This window comes from Dama dama, chromosome 15 (assembly GCF_033118175.1).
Source record: "Dama dama isolate Ldn47 chromosome 15, ASM3311817v1, whole genome shotgun sequence".
Classification (NCBI taxonomy): Eukaryota; Metazoa; Chordata; class Mammalia; order Artiodactyla; family Cervidae; genus Dama; species Dama dama.
This window is the reverse complement of record NC_083695.1, coordinates 87,436,642-87,462,745: the sequence shown is the minus strand read 5'-3', so window position 1 is coordinate 87,462,745 and position 26,104 is coordinate 87,436,642. Positions and strand designations below refer to the sequence as shown.

Sequence of the window (26,104 nt, the reverse complement as noted above, 5' to 3'; positions counted from 1 at the left end):
CTCTTCTCCAGGCTGCAGCCAGAACTACGGCTTAGACATGAAAGCCTGATCCCGTCACCCTCGTGGGAAGACCCTCCGGTGATGACTTCAGTTTGCAGTCAGCTGTGCCCCCAGCCTGCCTTTCCGGATGCAATCCACACAGAGCTCTCCATCCCTGCATCTCCCTGGAGCTGGAGCCCTCCTGCTTCTCCCTGAGAATCTCAGACCCAGTCTACTTCTCAATGAAGCCTCCCTGGCCTGGCCTCTGGGATCAGATCTCCTTTGACAGACCCATCATGTGACGGCACTAGTCATGGCTACCATCAAGAAGGATGACCATTTCTCCTCCTTCTGGAGTATGATGAAGACTGGGCCTTGCTTCTTTTAAGTACTGTATCCCTGGTGCTTGGCATATAGCAAACATTGACTGTATGAATGTGTCAGTGGATGGATGGATGTGTGCATGAATAGATGGATGTATGGATGGATAAGTTGTTGTTCAGTCGCTCAGTCATGTCTGACTCTTTGCGACCCCATGAACTGCAACACAACAGGCTTCCCTGTCCTTCGCTATCTCCCTGAGCTTGCTCAAACTCATGTCCATCGAGTTGGTGATGCCATCCAGCCATCTTGTCCTCTGTCGTCCCCTTCTCCTCCTGCCCTCAATCTTTCCCAGCATCAGGGTCTTTTCCAATGAGTCGGCTCTTTGCATCAGGTGGCCAAAGTATTGGAGTTTCAGCTTCAACATCAGTCCTTCCAATGAATACCGAGGACTGATCGCCTTTAGGATGGACTGGTTGGATCTCCTTGCAGTCCAAGGGACTCTCAAGAGTCTTCTCCAACACCACAGTTCAAAAGCATCAAGTTTTCAGTGCTCAGCCTTTTTTATTGTCCAGCTCTCACTGTCCATACATGACTATTGGAAAAACCACAGCTTTGACTATACAGGCCTTTGTCGGCAAAGTAATATCTCTGCTTTTTAATATGTCATCTAGGTTTGTTGTAGCTTTCCTCCCAAGGATCAAGCATCTTTTAATTTTGTGGCTGCCATCACCATCTGCAGTGATTTTGGAGCCCAAGAAAATAAAGTCTGACACTGTTTCCACTTTTTTCCCATCTATTTGCTACAAAGTAATGAGACCGGACTGAACTGAACTGAACTGAACTGAATGAGACCGGATGATATGATATTTGTTTGGGTTTTTTTTTTTTTTTTTTTGGATATTTGTTTTTTGAATGTTGAGTTTTAAAACCAGTTTTTTCACTTGCATATCTAGAAAAAGACTAAAATCATTAATGGAGACATCTTCTCTTGACGAGCAGCAAGCTTCTACCAAGATGTGTGCTTGACTGCACATAACCCCCTTCACTGAAATCATATATAACACTGACTTTCCCCCAACTCTTTGGAGCAGTTCCTCAGAGTTCTCTGAAATTCTGTCTCCCAGCCTATAGTCCTCATTTTGCCCCCAAGCTGAAAAATTGATGCTTTTGAACTGTGGTGTTGGAGAAGACTCTTGAGAGTCCCTTGGAGTGCAAGGAGATCCAACCAGTCCATCCTGAAGGAGATCAGTCCTGGGTGTTCATTGGAAGGACTGATGCTGAAGCTGAAACTCCAATACTTTGGCCACCTCATGCGAAGAGCTGACTCACTGGAAAAGACCCTGATGATGGGAGGGATTGGGGGCAGGAGGAGAAGAGGATGACAGAGGGTGAGATGGCTGGATGGCATCCCCGACTCGATGGGCATGAGTTTGAGTAAGCTCTGGGAGTTGGTGATGGACAGGCAGGCCTGGCGTGCTGTGATTCATGGGGTCGCGAAGAGTCGGACACGACTGAGCGACTGAACTGAACTGAACTGAAAACTTAACTCACAACTCTCATGTTGTGCTTTTTTTTTTTTTAGTTGACAATGGGATGAATAAATAAGTGAAGCAATATATATTTTTTAACTGACACCATAACTGCTCACTTAGGTTGACTCCTGCACTGAGGGTATGGCTCACCATTCCAGAGACTTTAGAGAAGAAATTTACATTCTGAGTGATCTGTACAAAGAAACTCTCAAGTTAATAAGGCGATGACAACTGCCATGCTTTAACAACCATAACATGGTATTTCACAGAGAAAGCACCTCCTCAGAAACTTCTTTGTGATCCTAGCAAATTAGGTCCGGTCTACATTCACGGTCCTAACTTTTTCCAAACAACACTCCCTACATGAATGCCAGGGAGCCTGCTGACCTTGGCAGCCCCTTCAGACTCAGCTGTATCTTTTAAATGCAGTTTTAACTCTTTTCTGTGCTCATTCTGTGTTAGAAAAAAGAAAGACCACAATGCTTGAGCAATTCAAGCAATAGATGAAAGGAAAATATTGGTAGGGTCTAAAGAGTTATTGGGGAGAAAGAGGTATGTGCGAGGGTAGATAAAACACCAAAGCACTCTTAATATTTAGCCTACACTTTGCCATGTGAACTTTTATATGACTTTAAGGTCAATGTGTTGGCATACTCATGAGACTCCATAATCCAATGCGAAGAACTGACTCATTCGAAAAGACCCTGATGCTGGCAAAGGTTGAAGGTGGGAGAAGGGGACGACAGAGGATGAGATGGTTGGATGGAATCACCGACTCAATGGACATGAGTTTGCGTAAACTCTGAGAGTTGGTGATGGACAGGGAGGCCTGGCGTGCTGCAGTCCATGGGGCTGCAAAGAGTTGGACACAATTGAGCAACTGAACCGAACTGAACAGAAAGGTCGATGTGTTGGCGCACTCATGAGACTCCATTATCCAGCACAGTGGAGGTGAGTACAGGCAACTGAATTCCAAAGAAAGTTAAAAAACTGTCCTGTCATCGATTTTTCTCAGCAACCCTCATATGGGGGTTGACCCAATTGTGTGGTTCCCAGCTTCAGTGCTGGGCTTGAAGTGTGACCCACAAGCCTTCCCTGTAGCTGGAATGAATTCTGTGTCTCTTCCTTCTGTCTGTCACTGTACTTCAAATGTACATTAGCACAAGAAAACAGAAATCCACTTAAATACATTTCTGGCATAATAATTATTTCTGGTCATTTGGATACTTCTTAACAGACAAACATCAAAAATAAAACTACAATCCCATTAGAGGAGATATCCGGGGTGTTTTTTTTGTTGTTGTTAGTTTTTAATCTAATAAGATATTTATTGGATAAAATTAGTAAGATGTGATCACAAAGTGAAATTTCCATAAACATTATTCACAATTAGTTATTAAATGTCTTTAATGCTGTATACAGGTAGTTCTTTGTTTGCCTTAGGCATATATATATATATATATACATATATATATATGGTTTTCCTGATGGCTCAGATGAATAAAGAGTTCACCTGCAACGTGGGAGACCTGGATTTGAACCCTGGGTTGGGAAGATCCCCTAGAGGAGTGCATGGCAACCCACTCCAGTATTCTTGCCTGGAGAATCCCATGGACAGATGAGCCTGGTGGGCTACAGTCCATGGGGTCACAGAGTCGAATACGACTGAGTGATTATGCACAGCACAGCACATATATTCCTTTTCAGATTCTTTTCCATTATAGGTTATTATAAAATACTGACTAGAGTTCCCTGTGCTATAAAGTGGGTCCTTGTGATTTACTTACTTTATATATGGTAGTGTGTATATGTTAATCTCAAATTCCCAATTTACCTCCACCACCCTGCCCAGCCCCCACTGTGCTCTTTGGTAACCACAGTTTTGTTTTCTTAGGGATATTTATTTTTATGCACAATAAAAAAAGATTTTTAAAAGTCTAATAAGCACAAATCAAGAAAGTGGGCAGAATATTTAACTGAGAACATGAAGATCTCCTGAACTGCAAGTTAAATCCTACTAGTCATCCTTGGAAAAATGAAAATGACAGTTTTGCCCATATGATTAGATTATAGGGTATTTATTTTGATACCACAAGGGTATTTTGAATAAGAAAGAGTAGTAAACATATTTTTGTGATATTCCTTCTTGATAAGGCTTCTAACATATTTTAGAGAAACTTTCATCCCTTAGCCAACAAAGTACAAAACAGGGAACATAATGCAGTTTTCTCTTGATGACTGAAAAATCTTTCAGAGAATTTGGGCCACCCTCTGAAAAAGAAGATATTACCAATGCTGCCTGTGTGAGACTGAGTTAAAAAATGTGACTAAGGATTTCTTGTTAGAACAATACCCAGCCATAAGCCATTTTGCTGAGATGTGTCTCTCTGTAATCCCATTGGTCTATATGGCAGGGGGGCAGGTGGGGGGTGATGAGTCAAAATTAGTGGGGGCCAAGCTGGCTCAATGTCAAAGACATAAAGACCATCCTAGGCTCCTTCCCAGCCCTAGCACAGCAGCAGTGACGCATTTTGGAAGATTAACTGCTGTCAAAGTTGGCATTTGAGGCTGTAAAAAAGACACGGGAGACAGCAAGTGTCTGCGATACAAGCTGCTCTTGAAGAGAAAAAAGAAACAACTCTTGCTCCTGGCATCCTCTTATTATTTTTTTCTAGAAGGACTCCCCACCGCTCCCAAAATAAATGCCAGGTGTTTTTCGCTGCATTTCCATTTAAAGAAAGAAATTTGATACAGTAGGTTTTCCAAAGTTTTCAGGGAGCCAGGGTTGGAAAATGTCATATAAAGAATTATTAACTAACAGGGGGTTGGGTTGATAGGAGATTGGCTTCTTTCAGAGTCGTGGGAGATGCAGGGTGGGGATCCCTGGAGATGGAAAGGAACAGAGTAAGCCCTGCTATTGCCTCAGCTTATGGCCTGGAGAGTGTCCCAGGGTAGGGGACCCCAGCTTGAGCCTGTTAGTCTCCCTGACTTAAGGAGATGAAGCTGGATGTCAGCAGTGACCAAGGCATCTAGAGTTCCCAAGACAAATTACCGAGAAGCAAAAGCTGCACAAAAAGAGAACTCCAGAGATACATAAAATACTGATTGGTGTGTATGTGTACGGAAAAGACATGAGACAAGGTATCGACCTCCTGCAAGGTTTATAAGAGAGAATCCTTAAAGTTAATACAGGGCTGGGAATAGTTCCCATTCCTACCAACCAGGGTGGAAACCTTCATAATTGATGGGACATCTGTTAGAGTACTAAGAAGGGCTTTGCCTCAGTAGTGGAGGAAAACTAACACTGCTCTAGTCCCTCCTAACAAAGCTTAAAAGCAAAACCCCAAGAGATTAAGCTGTTCCAAATAACTGCATCCCAGAGCAGAGTTCAATAATATTTATAGGAACAGAACCTGGAAGCATAAAGTCCACAGTGTCTGGCATGCAAAGAAGCAGGAAAATAGACTCATATTGAAAAAAAACTCAATTCATCAAAGCCAACCCAGAAATTGGGCAAATAACAGAATTAGTACACAAAGACTTTTTACAAAGTAATGTAACTGTAGTACATATGTTCAGGATGCCAGAGAAAAGTACATGTGCTACGAATTGGACATTGAGTGCTATTGGATGCTAGAGTGTTAAGTACATGTTAAGTATAGACATGGATGACAGTAATATAAAAAAGACCTAAATCAAACTTCTAGAGATGAAAAATACAGTTCCTGAAATGAAAAAACACACTGGGATGGATTAAAAACAGATTAGTCATTACAGAGAAAATTAGTGAACTTGAAGACATAGCAATAGAAATTCTCCCAAAATGAAACACAGAGAGAAAAAGACTTGAAAAAAAGAAGAACAGATTCAGATTATGGGTGAACTGTAGGACAACTTCAAGGAGCTGGAGGTATGTGTACTTGGAGTCCCAGGGAGGCGGGGAGATTAAAAAAAAAAAAAAAAAAAAACACTTGAAGAAATAATGACTGCAAAATCTCCAAATATGATGCAAACTTTAAACCCACAGACCCACAAATCTAACTATTAATAATTTCAAGCATAAGAAATAAGAAGAAACTTATGTCAAGGCATATTATAACCAAATTGCTTAAAACCAGTGAAAAAGTAAAAAATATTAAAGTCAGTCAGAGTGGGGGGTGGGGGAGGGGGGGCGGGGAACAAAAGAACAAACTTAAGGATGACATCGGATTTTGGTTGGAAACAATGCATGCTACAATACAATGGAGTAATATCTTTAAAGCAATAAAAGGGAAAAAAGAAAAACTGTCTACTTAGAACTCTTTGCCCAGTGAAAATAAATTTCTAAAACACAGATGAAATAAAGATTTTTTCAGACATACAGAAGCTAAAAGAATTCAATACCAGCAGATCAGTATTTCAAGAAATGTTGAAGGCAGTCCCTTAAATCGAAAGAAAATAATACCAGATGGCCATCAGTATTTATATAAAAGAATAAAGAGCACCAGAAATGCTAACTATGCAGGTAAATGTAAAGTCATTTTTCCTTATTATTTAAGTAGCTTTTAAAAGATAATTGGCTGTGTAAAGCAAAAATAACATATATTGTAGGATTTGTAACACAATAGTAGTAGTAAAATGTATGTCAACAACAGCACAAAGGCCAAAAATGTAGAAACGCAAGTATACTTTGGCAAGATTCTTCTAATATATGTGAAAGATGCAATATCACTTAATAGTAGATTGTGATACATTAAAGATACATATTATAGATCCTGAAGCAACCACTTAAGATAACACAAATACTGTAGCTAATAAGTCTAAAGGGAAGTAAAGGAGAATCGTAAAGATAATGAAATTTTGTAAAAGGCCAAAAAGGAGGGGAAATGAACCAAACAAGAGATGGACAGCGAAAAACAATAGGACTGTAGATTTAAACCAACCATATTAATAGTCATGTTAAATGTAAATATTATAAGCACTCTGGTCAAAAGTTGGAGATATTCAGAATGCATTGAAAAAGCAAGATCCAATTTATACACTGCCTACAAAAAAAGGCACTTCAAACTTTGCTTAACAAGGACAAATCTGTTAAGAGTCAGAAAATGAAGTGGGGAAAGACACACCATGAAAACACTAATGTCTCTGTATTACATCAAAGTCCGTTTTAGAGCAAAGACATTACCAACTGGAAAACAGGTTAAATGAAAAAGAGGCCAACTCATTAAGAGGATATAATCATTCTGAAAGTTTATCTACCTAATAACCGAGCTTCAAAGTACATAACACAAAAACTGATAAAAGGAGAAATGAACAAATCCACAATTAAAAGGTAATAGCTCCATACACTTTTCTCAATAATCGATAGAAGAGATACACAATCAGCATAGATACAGAAGACTGGAACAATTATCAACCAGCTTGACTCACCAACATTTATTAAACACTAGTCAACCGTGGCAGAATTAATTTTTTTCAAATGTAAGTGAAACATTTATAAGACAGATGATATTCTACACATTAAAAAAATCTCAATAAATTTTAAAAGATTTAAATTAGTCAAAGGATATTATCTGGTTACAATGGAATTATATTAGAAATCAATAACAGAAAGGTAACCGGAAAATCCCCAACTATTTGGAAATCAAATAATACACTTCAAAATAGCCTATGAGTCAAAGAAGAAATTAAATTGATAATTAGAAAGTATTTGAACAAAATGAAAACACAAATATCAAAATGTGTCAGATACAGTTAAAGCAGCATTTTGAGTGGCTTTTAAGACACTCAAACACCTAAACTAAAAAAGGAAGATTCAAAGAAATGACCTGTTTCTACCTTAAGAAACTAAGAAACCATAACATGTGTTATACTTAACACTACTAAACGGTACTACTAAACACTACATTGGTTAAGGTGGTAAATGGAATGCTTTGCCTTTTTAAACCACAATAAAAACAATTTAAAAAAATCAGTAAGTAGCAGTGTGTAAAAGAAACCAGACACCAAAGTATATATACTATTCAATACCATTTATATGACGTTCAAGAACTGGCAAAACTAGTCACCGGTGGTAGAAGTTCAAACCGTTGCTATTCTAGGACAGAGGTACTGACTGGGAAGTGACAGAGAGAATGTTCTGGGTGATGGACACAGATCTGAGTGTGACTACAGGTGCGCAGGGGTGCAAAGATTCATCAAGCTCAGATTTACACACTTGAACAGTATGTATTTTATACCGATTAAGAAAAAGGTAATAGGGAAAAAAAGAAACTACGGAGACCAAAAATACTGATGCTGGCCAGGGGAGGGAGGAAAGGAAGGAGGGAGGAAGGGATGAATAAGTGGAACACAGGAAACGTTCCATAGAGGCTGAGAAACCATCCTCTATGATATAATGGTGAACACATGACAATGTATAATACAAAGAGTGAACCTTAATGGAAAGTACAGATTTTAGTTCATAATTATCAATACTGGTTCATTAACTGTAGCAGATGTACCACACTAATGCAAAATCTTAATAATAAGGGGGAACTATACAGAGAAGGGATGGCTTGAGGGAATTCTCTGTACTATTGTTTTTCTGTAAAATTGCTCAAAAAATAGCTTATGAATTATTCAAATATATTATAAATTTATATAACATTTATATTTTATTTTAACATGTTTAAATAATTTTATATTTAAATACATGTTTATTTTCATATATATTTAATAATTTATAATTTTTTAAACTGACTCACTTGAAAAGACGCTGATGATTGGAATGATTGAAGGCAGGAAAAGGGGATGACAGAGGATGAGATGGTGGGATGGCATCACCGACTGAATGGACAGGAGTTTGAGTAAGCTCCAAGAGTTGATGATAGACAGGGAAGCCTAGCGTGCTGCAGTCCATGGGGTTGCAAAGAGTTGGACACGACTGAGCAACTGAACTGAAATGATGTATAAATATATATGTATATATGTACACAGCTATCCCAATCAATCAAGAACTAGAAAAAAAACAAGAACTCTGAGGGAAACACACTAATATTTTAAGCACAGTTGTCTGTAGGTGGTGATTTCTTTTCCCCCCTCTACTTTCTAATTTCCTTTGTTTTCCAAATACTATTTCAGAATGGAACAGCACTATTCTTTGCTTCTTAAAGGTTCTGGGCTGAAACCACAAGAGTAGAAAGCAGACACACACCTAACTCAGCACATGACCTTCTTTCCCAGCCAGTGACAAAAGTCAGCGAGCTCCCTCCTTCCCTCCCTCCCTCGCTCCTCCCCGTGTTTACTTCCTGCCAGAGATAAATAGTGAGTCAGAAGTCAGACTGGCCACACCCGGCCCTGCCTGACACACCCTGCCTTGGCAGGAGCCTGTTACTGATCCGGAATCCAGGACTTCACAAAGCTTCGTTTAAAGGAACAGAATCCACTGCTTTAGGAAACACGGGTCCCGGTAATAAAGCGCCGGCCCTGGGCCGCTGCTCATAAAACTGACCAGATCTTTTTTGGTTTTTCTTTTTTCTGGGTCTGAGAACTGACCTTCTTTAAAATAGACTGGGGTTTCCTTTCTAATTATGGAGACCACAACACAAATCTTTTCAGGCACCTGTAAGAACTCAGCCTACTGACTGTGGGTCTGAGCTTTGGGTGGCATTTCAAACCAAGCTGGATTCTAGTCCTCAGCATGCCAGGTTCTATCTGTGTGACCTGGGGGCTAGCTAGTTCCTTCACCTCTCGAACCTCAGTTTCCTCATATAACCCCTCAGGTCACCTGCATTCCTCCACACAGAGTTGCTGGGTAAGGTATGTGTTTATGCCCTGAGTCCACTGACCAGCCTTAGTCCACTGACCAGCAGTGGCCTTAGTTCAAAAATAATCGATAAGGAAAAAGAATCTGAAAAAGAATCTATATATATATATACATACATATATATACAGTAGTTGGTGGTGTTTAGTCACGAAGTCGTGTCCGATTATTTCTGATCCCATGGACTGCTCAGTTCGCTCTATCCATGGAATTCTCCAGGCAAGAATACTGGAGTGGGTTGCCACTTCCTCCTCAACGGGATCTTTCCAGACCAGGGACTGAACTCTCAATCCCCATCTCCTGCACTGGCAGGCAGGTTCTTTACCACTGAGCCACCAGGGAAGCATACACACACACATACATATGTATATACATACATATATACATATATACACACATATATACACACACTGAATCACTTCACTGTACAACCAAAACTAACACAACATTATAAATCAACCATACTTCACCTGGTGGCTCAGATGGTAAAGAATCTGCCTGCAATGCAGGAGACCCCGGTTTGATCCCTGGGTTGGGAAAATCCCCTGGAGAAGGGAATGGCAACCCACTTCAGTATTCTTGCCTGGAGAATTCCATGGACAGAGGAGCCTGGTGGGCTACACTCCACAGGGTCGCAAAGAGTCAGACATCCCTGAATGACTAACATACTTCAAATTAAGAAATAAAAATGATTTTTTACAAGTCAGTCCACGAGAATTCCCTGGTGGTCCAGTGGTTAAGAATCTGCCTTACAAAGCACTGGACTCTGGTTCAGTCCTGATGGGGAATTAAGATCCCCTACGCCACAGGGCAACTAAGCCCACGACACAACTCGAGAGATGCCCAGGGCTGCAGCTAAGCTCCAATGCAGACAAAACAAATAGATTAATAAATATTTTTTAAAATACACAAAATAAAATTTAAAAAGTCAGCACAATAAGTCCCCTACAGAGGATCCTCTAAGTTTTTAATTGTCAAGGTCCCAACCCTCCAGTCACAGAGTTGGTTCCCCTGGCAGGCAGCCCCCACTTTTAAGTGCTTTCCAAAAGTTGCTTCATTAGCATAACAAAAGACACCTTCTTTATTGCTCTCATCACTTAGGAAATTCCAAAGGTCTTAGGAGCTCAGTGCCAGGGCTGGGATGAAGACCAAATATATGTTTCTTATTATCAATCACAAGACCACAGGTATACAGCAGGAAATGAGCCATCTGCGAAGCACAAAGGAGAACACTGCTTTTCTCTCAAATGTGGGGGGCCACCCTAGTCTCCCCTAGTCTGAGACAGGGTTTGTGATAGTCAGTTCACTGTCTTGTCAGACTGGTACCTGTAGCAACAGGGTTTTCTCCTGGACACTGGGTCTGTGACTATGGACCTTGGCAGGTAGACCTAATCAGGCCAGTTTTTCATATCTCAGCAAATGTCTCCGTTTACTTAACTGCTCAAGCCCAAACTTCAGGAAACTTCTTGATTCTTCTCTCCCTCCTAAATCCCACCCTTCAGCAAGTCCTGGCATCTTTAGCTTCACAATACGCAAGATATTCAAAGCTGCGTATGTTTCTCCATCTTCACCGTTATCACCTTAGTCCTTGGATCATCAGTGGGTCAGTATCATCCACAGAGGGCTGAAAACTGGCTCTCAGGAGGCAGAAAAAATAATCTTAGATATTACATCTGAGCATATTTATGTGCTCAGATACTAGGTCATGTCCGACTCTTAGCAACCCTATGGACTGTAGCCTGCCAGGCTCCTCTGTCCATGGGATTCTCCCAGCAAGAATACTGGAGTGGGTTGCCATTTCCTCCTCCAAGGGATCTTCCCTACCCAGGGCCTCAACCAGAGTGTCCTGCGTCTCCTGCATCGGCAGGCGGATTCTTTACCACTGGAACCACCTGGTTTGTGACCCTGCAAAGACCACAGTATACAGACATACACAATTTATCTATGGGATTGAACTTTCTTGGGGAAAGGGAAGGCAACGAGGAATGAGCTATCTACAGAGGTTCCCGTAGGAGGGCAGAGAAAAGGAGATAATGAAAATAAGGATGGGTTTCTCTGTCCTAGCTCCAGGCACCCCTGCAGATTTCAGGGTCCTGCAATGGCCTCTCTCCTCAGACCTCCTGGCCTGCAGTCTTGCTCCCTTGCATTCTCCACACAGCAACCGGAGAGGTCCTGCTAAAACGCATATTGGTTCTTGGCATTTAAATCTGGATGTCTTACCATAGCTGACCTTCAAGGCCCAAGCCTGGCTGATCTGGCCCCTGCCCACCTGCTGCTTTTCCTTCATGAGCCTCCTTCAGTCTCTCTAACAAATTCATTTCCCTCTCAGGTCTTTGCACTGCCTGATGCTCGCCCCAGATCTTCCCATGCCTGCCCTCTTTCTGTCATTCCAGACTTAATTCAAATATCATTCCCCTCCTTGACCATCTAATCCAATGGTCCTCAAACCTTAGGGTGCATCAGAACAACCTAACTGCTTCCGGGGAGGGCTCACCCCAGAGCCTGGAGAAGAGCCCGAGACTTAGCATCTTTATCAAGTTTCCAGCTGAGGCAGAGCCTGCTGATCTGGGATCCCCACTTTGACAATCACCAGTCTAATCCAAACGAGCCACTCCCTTCTTCCTTACTATCTATCCCAACAACCCACTTGGTGTCTTTCAGAGCTGCGACACTACCTGAAAGGGTCCGTCTTCCTTCTGTTCTCCACTTCTGTGTCTGACTTCCTCACCACAACCTACTCATCCACGGGAGCCCAAGTCCCCAGGCTCCAGGATTATTGGGTGTGTCCCCAGTGCCTTTCAGAAAAACAGGCCGCAAGTGATTCCCAATAGACATTTAGTGAAAGAAAGACGGAGAGGAGAAAACAAGAGGGGGCAGGAGTTTAATGTATGCTGATTATCCCTGATTTCTGAGCCATACATATATATATAAATTAATATACGTATATAAACTTCACAGAAGAGCAAACAAAAGTCAGCTATGGTTACTGGCCTGAGAGTAACCCCTGGGTCAGTGTGTCTCAAACTTAATCAGGAGAGTCACATGGCCTTTTTATTAAACACAGATTTGGCGACCTCACCCCAAACCTACTAGAGCTGCCTCTTCAAGGGAGGGGGTCAAGAAACTGGGTATTTTAACTCACAAGAAGGTGAACCTGGTGGTCGATCACTATTTACAAATGTCCTGGCTGGAAACAATCACCCAGGGTGTTTATTCAAAACACAGATTCCTTGACTCCACATCTAGTGATTCTGATTCAGAAGGAGTAGGATGGGGCCTAGGAATTTATATACTTAACAAACACCTGGGTAAATTCTGTGATCTGAGAAGTCTGGAAAACACCGTCCCTTATGATTTCACTTACTGTCTTTCAATCTTTCACCCCAACCCTGATCTGTTCCTAAGCTCTTAAATATAGTTTTAGAGTCACACCACACATATACACGGAAGCAGCAGCAGAGGAATGAGCCAAGCTACCTGAGAATAACCTGTGTAAATAACTGAAGCCACCATGACGATATTATAGCGTTTGAGGCCACAATGCTCCATCATCACCCCATTAACTCTCACTCCTCTCCACGCCAGGGGCCAGCTTCCATAAAGACCACACCAGCAGGGTTCCCAGGAAGCATGATGGACTTTTCTTCAATGTGTCTAAAATTGATCACAGTTTCCCTATAGCAGTTCTCACTTTGGACATTCTAGTTTCTAACGTTGCATCCTTCTTTTAGGTTCTTGGTCCAGAACCTTAGCATCTTCTTAGACTCTGTCTCCTCTGCCTGCATCCATATCATCTCCAGGTTCTGTGGGTTTGAACCAAGGAAGACTGTGAGGCCTTTCTGGGTACAAACCACTCCCTTGTTCCCTGCCTCTTGTTTGACCTTCCCTGAATTCCAAAGAGCAGAGTCAAGCAGCTAATGATTAGAACAATTGAGTCACAGGACTCCTGGTTCCTCCTGAAGGGATATAAATAAAAATATCCTGGTGGAGGATGGTGACTGCGTGCTGACCAAAAGCATGTTGACACCAGACTGGCTGGAACCAGAAAGCTGGTGACTGAGATTCCACAATCATCACCCTGTTGTTGATGCCAGTTGCTCAGTCATGTCCGACTCTTTGTAACCCCATGGACTGCAGCATGCCAGGCTTCCCTGTCCTTTACTATCTCCCAGAGTTTGCTCAAACTTATGTCCATTGAGTCAATGAGGCTATCCAACCATCTCATCCTCTGTTGCCTCTTTCTCCTCCTGCCCTCAGTCTTTCCCAGTATCAGGATCTTTTCCAATGAGTTGGCTCTTCACATCAGGTGGCCAAAATATTGGGGCTTCAGCTTCAGCATCAGTCCTTCCAGTGAACACTCAGAGTTGATTTCCTTTAGGATTGACTGGTTTAATCTCCTTGCTGTGCAAGGGACTCTTGAGAGTCTTCCTCAGCATCCGTTTGAAAGCATCAATTCTTCAGTGCTCAGCCTTCTTTATGATCCAACTCTCACATCCATACATGACTAATGGAAAAACCATGGCTTTGACTATATGGACCTTTGGCGGCAAAGTGATGACTCTGCTTTTCAATACACTGTCTAGGCTTGTCCTAGCATCGCCCTGTTACCTATCATCACCTGCAAGAAAACTGTTCAGGATCAACCCTCATCCATAATATTGCCTTTAAAATCCCTTCTCTGAAAGCCATCAGGCAGTCTAGATCTTTCGCGCGTTAGATGCCCATTCTCCTTACTTGGTGGCCTGAAACTAACACTGTGCTTTCATCCAACACAACTCAGTGTCAGTGGATCGGCTCTGCTGCAAGAGCAGCAAGCAGACCCGAGTGTAGTTCAGTAACAGGTTCCACCCTGGGATGGCTTCCCAGCCTCCATCCTTCTACTAAAGCGCATCCTCTAGGGCCCTTCCAGCCTCCCAGCTCCAGGGCATTAATCAGGTCCCAAATTCTTGGAACACTTTCCTTGCACGCTTAAACCCTTGTTTAAATACAAACCAACCAACCACAAAGCACTTCCCCAGCTTCCTGTTACCTGCAGGATAAAATCTCAACCCTTCCCCTGACCTCCAAGTTCTCCTCATTCTGGCGTCACTTCTCCAGCCTTGTTTTTAGTGAACATCCACCCCCAGATCTGGGCTCACTTCCTGCTCTGCCTCAGAGAGGGCCAACTGGGAACTCTGCCCCTATCTGGAATGGCCTCTACAGTCATCCCTTCGGTTGAAGTTCCCCAGGACCCCAACAGCACAGACCCGCAGCTCACACAGCTCTCCGGCACAACGTAGTGCTTCTCAAGTGCGATCCCTGGACCAGCAGCACCTGGGAACTTGTCAGAAATGCTCATTCTCAGGCCTGGCCCCAGACCTACTGAATCAGAATCTCTGGAGGATGGGTCCAGCAACCAGGGTATTAACCAGCCTTGCAGGTGATTCTGATGCCTGCTCACATTTGAGAGCCAAAGAAGAGCAGTTAAGACTGCTGGCTGTTGAGTGTCCACTCTTCTTTCAGGGACAAAGCAGTGCCAGAAGTTTACCCAGGAATCTCTTAGGGACCCTCCTTGAGAAAGCTCAGCTATCTCTGAAATATTGCTTGGTGCCCGCCTCTGAGAATGAGCAAGTATGATGGTGAAGCACAGGAAATGGCCACTATCTAAGATCTTCCTTAACCTGCCAAAACTGTAATTTCCTCTGGTGCAATCTTATGGCGTAGAAGGCAATGGCAACCCATTCCAGTACTGTTGCCTGGAAAACTCCATGGACGGAGAAGCCCGGTAGGCTGCAGTCCATGGGATCAGGAAGAGTTGGACAAGACTGGGCAATTTCACTTTCACTTTTCACTTTCATGCTTTGGAGAAGGAAATGGCAACCCACCCCAGTGTTCTTGCCTGGAGAATCCCAGGGACGGGGGAGCCTGGTGGGCTGCCGTCTATGGGGTCGCACAGAGTCGGCCACGACTGAAGCGACTTAGCAGCAGCAGCAGCAACAAACTAATGGCTTCATTATCTGGCGAAAGTTTGTATGATAAGATCCATCATGTTTCGAGTGTTCAAAAGGCAAGGGTTGTTGGTACCCAAGGAAGGGAAGGGCTCCTAGAGACTGGACAGTGGAGCTGGAACCAGTCCAGATGCGTTTCTAGGGCAGCTGTGCTCGAGGGTGGGCACTGTGAGCAGTAAGAGGAGCGGCCTAGGGTCAGGCTCGTCGTGGGTGGGGACCGGGGCTCAAGCTCGAGTCCAGGGACTTAGGCAGGGCGGAGCATCTGGGAGGCGGGGCACCTGGGAGGCTCCGCCTAGCCTCTGCACAAGTTTGGCCAATGCAGGGCTAAGTGACAACAGCGACACCCTGTGGCAAGTGGAAAGCAAAGCAGCCAAACTGAGGGGACTCCCTATTGGATGAAGAAAGAACCTTTTTGGGTATGTATGAAGCCGTTTTTGTGTATTCGAAGGGTAGAGAGCTTCCACAGGGATACAATGGACTTTCTACCACTAGGGCTTGGATGGCATAGTGCTTCAAGCCTCAGTTTCTTCCTCTGGAGAGTAGAGATGACAGCTTGTGCAGGACAAATCTTTGGCTATATATATATATACACACATATATATATATACAGCAAGCAGGATCTTAGTTCCCCAGACCAGGAATTGAACCTATGCTCCCTGAAGGGGAAGCACAGAGTCCTAACCACCGGGAAACCAGGGAATTCCTTACCCCCAACCCCCCTCTTCGCTAATCATTGGCAATATTAACCTATGCCTTTCTGTTTATATTCTTCTCTTGTGTCCAGGTCCAGCAGGGCCACTGCAGTCCTTTCTGTTTTTTTCCAAGTAGGAAGCAGAAATAGTTTGAGGTCACTGGCTTTTTCTATCTTTTGTAAAAATCTGTAGTGTGTCCCTTGAAGAAAACATGCTGGCTATCTGTTGAGGGAAAAGGAGAAGATAAATGCATCCGAGGACGATGAGGAGAGAGCAGGGGAAGGTCATAGGAAGTAGGGAATCTCCCAGCCTCCCTCCCTGCTTCCTGACTGTGTCCTCGGGTTCAAGGTAGGGTGAGCCCAGAGTGCCAAAGGGAATAACCAGGGCTCCCAGCCTCGCCAAAGTTCCCCCTGTGCCAGCCTGTATCGTGAAAGCAGCATAGTCTTAGGGCCCGAGGGACAGCAGGGCCTGAACCATGGACATCTCAGTGATGACGGGGAGGGGCCAGGTGACAGTCTCAGCAGATCAGGTCAGGAGAGGGATTCCCAAGGACGGCTGACAGGAGCATTCCCATCAGCCTAGGGGAGTAAGGACTCAATTGGAAATGAATTCATTTAAAGAAAAAAAATTTCATCTTGTATGCATAGAGCATTTGGTGCCCCGTCTGCAAAATGAATGTCAAATGCTAGGGTGATCGTTACTGTGGATGCCAAGGGTGGCACGCCCCACTGAAACATCGCACGGGGCAACCTGGGCTCACACTCTCTTCCTGTAAATATCCTGTTTCCCGGCTGCTTCTTGCTAGTTTCTGAGTTAGTGCAGAGCCCTGCGCGATAGACATGGGCACATTCATGGAGGAGAATCATGTTTTTAATCGCGAACAGAAAGTTGCTATTTTTGAGCTTGGTCTTAGAAGGCACCTCTTATGGTCAATTTGCATGCCAATTAGAGACAATTCGTCTTCAAGGCAAAGTTAATTGACTAAAGCTGAGGAACAAGAAATGAAAGACCTTTGAGCTGCTGTTACTCCCCAGTTCAGCTGGGACACAGGCCCCTGCAGGTAATTCCCAAACCTCTCAAGGAATCCCAGAACCACATGAAGAAGAGCTGGACATTGGTTATCAGCCAGCAGTGACTTCCCTTGTGTAAGATTCCAGATCATTAGATTCATGATCAGGGGGAGCCAATTTAAACTATCATCCAGTCAACTTAGAGCCAAATATTAAACCCTTTGTCCTGATGTTTTTTTAAGAAGTTCATGAAGGCGGAACAGCCATGGAACTCTGGGAAGCAAAGGAGGCTCCCATTCTGCAAAGAACTGAGATCAAAGATGCCATTCAAGTTCATGCCTCTCTCAGCGAAAAAAGAACCCTCTGCCCCATATGATCATCATTTCCCTAAAGAAATTCAATGTTTATGCAAGACGTTCAAAGTGCCTCCCCCTCAAACCACATAATCAGTTGTTGTTCCGTTGCTAAGTCGTGTCCGACTCTGTGCGACCCAGTGGACTGCCTAACCAAAGCCACCCGGAAAATAACACCAGCAGGCGTGGAAATTCCTGCCACCAGGGGCCGCTCTTACTCACTCATGACCTCCCACAGTTCAAAGCCAAAGCAAAACAAGTTGCTCAAAGTGTTCAAGTGAAAAGTGATTGCAAAGCTTTTGAAACCCAAAGTCAGTGACAGGGACTTGGTGGTGGGTGGCGGGGTGGTGATGGAGCAGGGACAGTGTGTATCACTCAGTTTTGCATTTTTGGTCCTTGCAGCTTTTGTTCATTTGTTCCTTTAAGGCCTATAACCACAGCCTCCCAGAAGATGGCTTCAATTTGTTCAGAAGGGTTTTTCTAACTAGATCATATGTTGAACTCACAGACAATTATCATTGCTTCCAGTGTCCTGACCTGTGTCTGTTCTGGGGACAGAATGTTCACATCTGCTCACCCTCTGCTTCTGAATAATGCCAAACCTGTGGGTGCTGAATAATAGCCCCAACGGGGAAATCAGGACCCGATTGTGAGTCAGAATGAGAAACGCCTGACCAGTGGGTCACACCTGCACTGGCCATGTTCCACTGTGGCAGGGGAGCCTTGCTGATTTCTGAAATTCATCCACCAGCCTCCCTGGGACTGGATGATTGCTCTTTGAATCCTCTGTCTCACCTCTGGAAGCCCACCTTGACTTCTGTCTTGGAATTCAGACTCCAGCTTCACCACAGATTAGCCACACCCTCCTAAGGCCCTTGGCAGCCTTCATCTTTTTTATTGTAAGTTCTGAGAACAAGGATAAAAGACCTGGAATGCTGTGGTATGGAAGCCTATCATTACTAATTGCATCTCTGGGCAGGAAAATATTAATTTTCCAATCAGGCAGGTCTAGGCAAATCACAAAGAGGTCTAGGAACCACTGCTTGGAACATCTCACCACCGACAACTACATCATGGATTTTAGGATAAAATTTCCGAAGCAAATGGAGCAAAACAAAAGCTGAGCAGGCCGAGAGCTGGCCACGCCTCGGGCTGGCTCACACCTCTGGACCTGGTCCTACCTGGGCAGGCCTCCTGGGTCCGTGCCTCTGGGTGCCTCCTCGGGCTTCCTTTCTCCTCTCTGACTGTTCCCGGGTGGCTGCACGGATTCTGGACTTCGCGCCGAAGAAGTCCTCTGGGCCACAAGAAAGAGAAATTGGAAAGGAAATCAAGCAGGAATCTTTGAAAACACAGAGACTTTATCAATAGGTCGCTGATCACAACACTGAAGAGCCAGGGGTGTTTTTGTTTGTTTGTTTGTTATTTTGCTTTACTGTCCATCTGAGCACTGACTGTGCCAGGCGCGGAGCGAGGCTTTGGAGGCACACGGTGAGCAAAGCCCTGCTCTCACCTGATGGAGGAGAAACACAGCAAACCAGCGATTTGAGCTGAGCAGGCTGACTGTTTCAGTAAAAAACACACTGGGGACACCCCTCACACTTTGGGGGCCATCTGCTTCCTGGAGAAAGTGGGATATTGAATCTAAGACCTTAGTGCGTTTTGTTTGTGGCCTCACCTCGAGGAAAATACACTTCCTGCCCCTGCCACGGTTTGCACACCAGAATTCAGCTGGAAACCTGAAAAAAATACTGAAAAAATACTGGGGCCATTCACTGAGGTCTCAACCATTCTAAGAGTTGGTCATCATTTCTTAAACGGCACAGAAAGCTTGTCTGCTGTTCAGATGATTTTTCAAACTAAAATGCAAACATTTAAAGCACAGTCAAAACATCTAATCATAGGATAGAAAGAGATGAGATGTTTTAAAAACTCAATTTAAATGATGCTCATTTAAGTCTGATACAATATCAGAAATGGGGGAAAGGACTTCTAGGAATCCCCAGCAGTATTCCTCAAAGCAGCGGTTGTCTTCTTTTTTTTAAAACAACTTTTTACGTATTTATTTTGGTTTTTGGCTGCCCTGAGAGGCTTGTAGGATCTTACTTCCCCGGAGAATTGAATCCATGTCTCCTGCAGTGGAAGCACAGAGTTTTAACCTCTGGACCACAGGGAAGTCCCCAGTGGTTGTCTTTTGTCTTCTCGGCAGGGTTCCTGAACCCCTGCTCCCCGAAACCACACACACACTTTTCTCTGGAGCCAGATCTGCCTTCTTCTAAAGAACTGCTCTTCTGTCCCTCTGTCCCTAAGGTTCTCATGGAAACGTCAATCCTAGTGCCCCTCACCGCTGCCCATCCGTATATGCACAAGACTCGGGTTAAGGCTGGTCCTTCCTCAGGACTCCCCAGAGAACCAGAGGGATGGTAAACCAGTCGCTGGCTCTGTTAGAACATGAACACAAGAGTTACTGGCAGTCTGTCTCTGGCCATTGTGGAGGAAGGCAGGCTGCAGCAGAGAGTACAGACTCAGCTGATAGAGAAAAGCCAAGACAAAATGTTTCCGCAGCTGGTCTATTTCACTGAGTGGTTGGCTGTTCGTATTCACCCCATCGTGTCCAGAGGTAAACTATAAAAGATGCTTCAGCTCTCGAGGGCTCAAACTTTCCAGTGCTAAATAGGAACACTACAATTCAAAAAATCTTCATTCACTCTTGCTGAGACAGAATGAAGGGAAAGAACACAACAATAATAACAACATCTGTTTATTGAGCATTGACTAAGTGCCTGGGTGTTCATTGGAAGGACTGATGTTGAAGCTGAAACTCCAATACTTTGGCCACCTGATGCAAAGAGCTGACTCATTTGAAAAGACCCTGATGCTGGGAAAGATTGAAGGCAGGAGGAGAAGGGGACGACAGAGGATGAGATGGTTGGATGGCATCACCGACTCAATGGACATGGGTTTGGGTAGACTCCGGGAGTTGGTGATGGACAGGGAGGCCTGGTGTGCTGCGATTCATGGGGTCGCAAACAGTCAGACAGGACTGGGCGACTGAACAACAAACATATCCCTGTAGCTGATTCAGGCTGCTGTTCAGAGACCAACACAGCAGTGTAATGCAGCCATACTCCAACTAAAAATAAAAAATTAATGGTAAATCTTCTTATGGGCTTATTTTTGATTTATCATCCCATTACTCAAATTTCTACATGAAGCCACTCCAGATAAAAATTTAAAGTATTTTGAGCTGTATTATCAGCACTCGTGCTGCTGTCTTAGAACAGGGGTTTTAAGGGGTTATGAATCTGGCCAAGATCACACAGCAGGGGAGTCTGGTGGACCTGATCCTCTCTGATTCCAAAGCCAGGGAGAGGCATCTCAGTAGAGGAGGGGAGCTGGGGTCGATTCCTCACCTAAGAGGGGAACTGTGGACCCCAGGCTGGCGTGACCTCCATGCTGGCTGACCCAATCCCTGTAATGAGCACCCTGCTCTGTCCTGTGGACCTGAGTCTTCTGATCTGTGAGTCTTGAACAGAAATCACTCTCTAGAGCAGTATCAACACAATACAAACTTCCAGTCACAGTAAACTCCAATTCCAAAGTGTCCCTGACTCTTCTGAAGAAGGCTCTTTATACCATCTTACTACCTTTGGGTGCCTGCTTTACCATTTAACTATGATGACTCCAGAATCATAATACAGAGTGAGTGACATTTTCATATCAGGGTCCTGCATTTTTAAAACTCTAACCCAATTCCTGCTTGTCTAACTGTCATACAGGTCTCAGCTCCAAATACCTTCTGCAGCCAGGCTTCCCTTTCAATCACCACATTATCTGCAAATAATTGAACAGATAAATCTCCTGCTCTTTATTCCAGGATCAAGGGTAATTTAAAGTAATTCTGGAAAGATATTGATGTGTCTAACAGCTCAGACAGATGCAAACAACAGATGGAATCAGGAGGCAGAGCTCTGCTCTCACCCAAGGTGGGGAGGGGACCACGCGCTGAATTTCCTCCGGCAAAGGAAATATGACAAGGACTCAGATTTGTCTTCAGAAAAGAAAACAGGGTAGGCCTTTATCACTTTTCAGCCCCACCTGTCCTCCTCATAGAAAGCGAATCTGTAAGAAGAACGGCAGTTCTCTCCAGCAAAAACAGAGCTGATTGGAGTCAAAATAAAGGCAACTGTACCACCTACGGGGACAGCACACTGCACTGGGCAGTTATTTCACATCCTCTGGTTCTTAGAAAATCCGTGTGTGCTGGCAGACAGGTCAAACACTGTTTTCCACTTCTCAGAAACAGAAGTGAAGGAACTTTTGCCAGGTCTCCTGCCTTGAAGTCCAATACTCTTTCCACCATAATAACACCCAATGCCTACATCGCATATTTTTTGGTAGAATAATCATAGCAGACATTCTTATGAACACTTTCTATGTGCCACATACAGGTCTCCACTGATTTTCAAGCTTGCTTTACATCACTTCTCTTTTACAAAAGACCTGTACATGTTTTTCCGAAGCCCAGGCACAACTACTGACTCCACGTGCTGCAACTAGGAGTCCGCACGCCTAGAGCCCTGCTCCACAACAGAGGCCTGTTCAACAATGAGAAGCGCATGCGCCGCACCAAAGATTAGCCCCTGCCCCTCCCCGCGACCCCTGCAATTAGAGAAGGCCCGAGTGAAGCAGTGAAGACCCCAGGGCAAACAAAAATAAATAAATAAACAATTTTTTAAAAAAGAAATCCCAAGGGGATTTTTGCTTTTATTGAAAAGGCACAAAGCAAAAATACCTTTCAGCATTTCTTTTGCAGCAAAGCTGGCATGGAGACAGCATCAACGCCTAGCAGCAGCGAGAGTGGCCCCGCCAAGCTCCTTGGCTGGGAGCCACACTCAACATCCCAGCAACAAGTCGCCATATCTCTCTCTGAACTATGTCTGTGAGCACCTAGGCTTTATCCAGTTTATTTTGTGCATCTATCAGCAAGAGATGTCCTAAGGTAATCATTTCTTTGCTTTAAGCCATATCAGCTTACAAAAGCTTTCCTAGGAATTTTCTACATTCAGAAGGCGGACAACCGGGGGAGCCTGCACTATTATTTTTAAGTGCATAACATATTTGAACTCATCTGGTTCTTACAACAACCCTATTTTACTGCTAAGATCACTTAGCACAGAGAGGTTAAGCCACTTGCCCCAAATCACACTATTTGGAAGCAGTGAAACCAGGACTTGGACTCAGACGGTTTGGCTCCAGAATCTGCACCCTTGACGCCCTGCCTTATGCTACCTCACCAGGCAGTGGGAATCCTATGACTCCCATCATCTTCCTGCCATGCTCCAAGGAACTAAAACAACTGGACATCTATGAACACTCCAGAGGCCTGGAGTCAATGCCCAGAATAGTCCCCTGGCACAGGGAGGCATTCCAGAAATACTTGTTAAATGTATGAAAAACAGATCATTCCTGTTTAGTCTGCTAGCCACTTCTGCAAATCGAGGGGCACACAGCTCTCACCTCTGCCTCATTTCCTGCAGTGCCTTTGAGCTCGTCCCTCCCCCGTCCCTCCCCCTCTCCCCACCCCCATTGCTCCCCATCCAGTTTCCCCATCCTAGCAACAGTACTAAGGCCTGTTGCTTACAGGATTCCTAGGGGTCTGTTGTGTCAACAGGCGTCACTACAAAACAGGATACGTTTCTAAAGTTACTCCTTACACTTCCAAATAGCAGGCTGGAAAAAAAAAAAAAAAACTGGCAACTCTCCACATGACAAACAGACTTGTCAGGTTGCTTCTTCAAATCTTTCCTTTGCTGCCATTGCTTGAGTAAACAAACAGCCTTTCTTTGGCTCAGGAATACTCCAGAGCTCTGGGTTTATTTAAAAGCAGTCTTCAAACAGTCACAACTTTCCAGTCCTGAAAAATACACTTTACTCAAAGCTAAAGTGCTTCCCCACTAAAAAAGAAAAATTCCCCTGACCTTACCTCTTAAATAAGCTCCACCTCTCTGGACCACGGCTTACTGGTCATGCCAATAAAGAGGTTTAATTAACACGGTTAGATCATGACCAGGGTGTCTTGCCAAGTCGCCCACTCTTGGAATGAGCTTCTGGGGAGCAGTGTGACTGCAGGTGAATGCTGGGAAGTAGACCAAAGGTCATCCCCATGGCATTAGGAATCGGATTTCAGAAACAACTGCCGGGCTGCCAAATATGGAGGGGGAACACATGTTCTGCACTAGGGCCAGTGGGCCGCCCATCTTCCCTGTCAAGCGAGGGCAGAAGCTTAGACCAGTTCTGCTAGATCATCCCAACCATTTTTCACCTCTCCCGCTCCCCTTGCAGGCACTCTGTCAGGCCAAGAAGAGGGAGGCCCCCAGGTGGAATTTTAGGCTTCCCCAAATGGAACGCTTTCTCATGAAGCATGGTGCAACATGGTAGGATAAATGAACGAGCTTTGGAGTCAGAGAGAGCTGGGTTTGAACCCCCACTCTACCCTGAGAAAGTGGAAAAAATAAGAGAATTGAGTTTGCATGGTGGTTTGGGTGATTCCGTCTCATGTTCAGGAGTCTAGAATTCAGGTTGATACAGAAGATTTTAAAAGATAAGGTGTGGACCTCCCTGGCGGTCCAGTGATTAAGAAGCTGCCTGTCAACGCGGGGATACAGGTTCAATCCCTGGTCCTGGAAGATTCCACAGGCTGCAGGGCAACTAAGCCCACGGGTCACAACTACCGAAGCCCACACGCCCTGGAGCCTTCGCAAGAGAAGCCACATCAGAGAGAAGCCAGCGCACCACAAATACAAACAGAGAGGACCCTCTGCTTGCCACAACTAGAGCAAAATCTGTGTGCAACAACAAAGACCCAGTGCAGCCAAAAATAAATATATTTTTAAAAGATAGATGTATTATAAAATATATATATATATATTTTAAAAGATATGGTATAAGATACTAACTTAGGGGAAGTTGAGGGAAAGGGTAAGGGAATTCCCTCTATTCTCTTTGCAATTTTTCTGTAAATCTGAAAATATTTCCAAATAAAACCTTTAATTAGAATAAAAGAGTCATGGTTCCTACCCTCATGGAACTCGCAGCTTAGTGAATGAACGAGAGATAACATTCAATGAATAATATCTGTCTCCCCTTCCTCAAAATCGTTGGCATCAAAAGTGGTAAGAATTAGCCCCCAAGGACCCAGGAACCTCAAAGATGCCGGAGTTCACAAGTTCTGACACCTGGAGCCCGAGGGGAGAGGAAAACCTTCGGGACTTCAAAAAACTGTTCAGTATTAACGTCTTATCTGTGCTTAATATTTTAGTATCAATGTGATTTAAAGAGAGATACATAAGGTCAGAAAACCCCAATCATTTCACCCCAATCCCCGACCTGCCCACCCCTGTGAGTGACGAGAGAACTCTGTCAATATGGAAGAAAAAAAAAAAAAAAACCTGTCCAAATAGAGCAGAGTCCCTTTATTCAGAACTGGGGTTGTCAGATGGACTGTAACGTCCTGTGATTTTTTTTTACATGATTGCACTTGAAATACAGATATAAATCTTATTTTTTGCTCCTCTAGGATTTCTTTAATACATCTATTCATTTTCATGCTAAAGTAGCATGACACTTGATTTAAGAATAAGGGTGCAACTGTCGGTGGAAATGTAAGTTGATACAGCCACTGTGGAGAACAGTATGGAGATTCCTTTAAAAACTAAGAACAAAACTACCACATGACCCAGCATTCAAAAAACTAAGATCATGGCATTCGGTCCCATCACTTCATGGCAAATAGATGGAGAAACAAGGGAAACAGTGACAGACTTTATTTTCTTGGGCTCCAAAATCACTGCAGATGGTGACTGCAGCCATGAAATTAAAAGATGCTTGCTCCTTGAAAAGAAAGCTATGACAAACCTAGATGACATATTAAAAAGCAGAGACATTACTTTGCCGACCAAGATCTGTATAATCAAAGCTACGGTTTTTCCAGTAGTCATGTACGGATGCGAGAGTTGGACCATATAGAAGGATGAACGCCAAAGAATTGATACATTTGAACTGTAGTGTTGGAGAAGACTCTTGGACTGCAAGGAGATCAAACCAGTCAATCCTAAAGGAAGTCAGTCCTGAAATTTCATTGGAAGGACTGATGCTGAAGCTGAAACTCCAATACTTTGGCCACCTGATTTGAAGAACTGACTCATTGGAAAAGACCCTGATTTGGGGATAGATTGAAGGCAGGAGGAGAAGGGGACAACAGAGGATGAGATGGTTGCATCGCATCACCGGCTCAATGAACACGAGTTTGAGCAAGCTCCAGGAGTTGGTGATGGACAGAGGCCGGGCATGCTGCAGTCCATGGGGTCACAAAGAGTCACACAACTGAGCGACTGAACTGAACTGATGACCCAGCAGTCCTACTACTGGACATATACCCTGAGGAA

At 44.1% G+C, this 26,104-nt stretch overlaps 1 protein-coding gene across 1 annotated transcript in view; it reads right to left on the bottom strand.

Annotated features, from left to right (window-relative positions):
• TACC2 (transforming acidic coiled-coil containing protein 2) overlaps nucleotides 1–26,104 on the bottom strand; it is a 201,923-nt gene that overhangs the window by 164,637 nt on the left and 11,182 nt on the right. Inside the window, exon 3 of the mRNA XM_061162812.1 lies at nucleotides 18,842–18,954. Within this exon, the coding sequence (XP_061018795.1) occupies nucleotides 18,842–18,954 (113 nt within the window). The remainder of the gene's footprint in view (nucleotides 1–18,841; nucleotides 18,955–26,104) is intronic.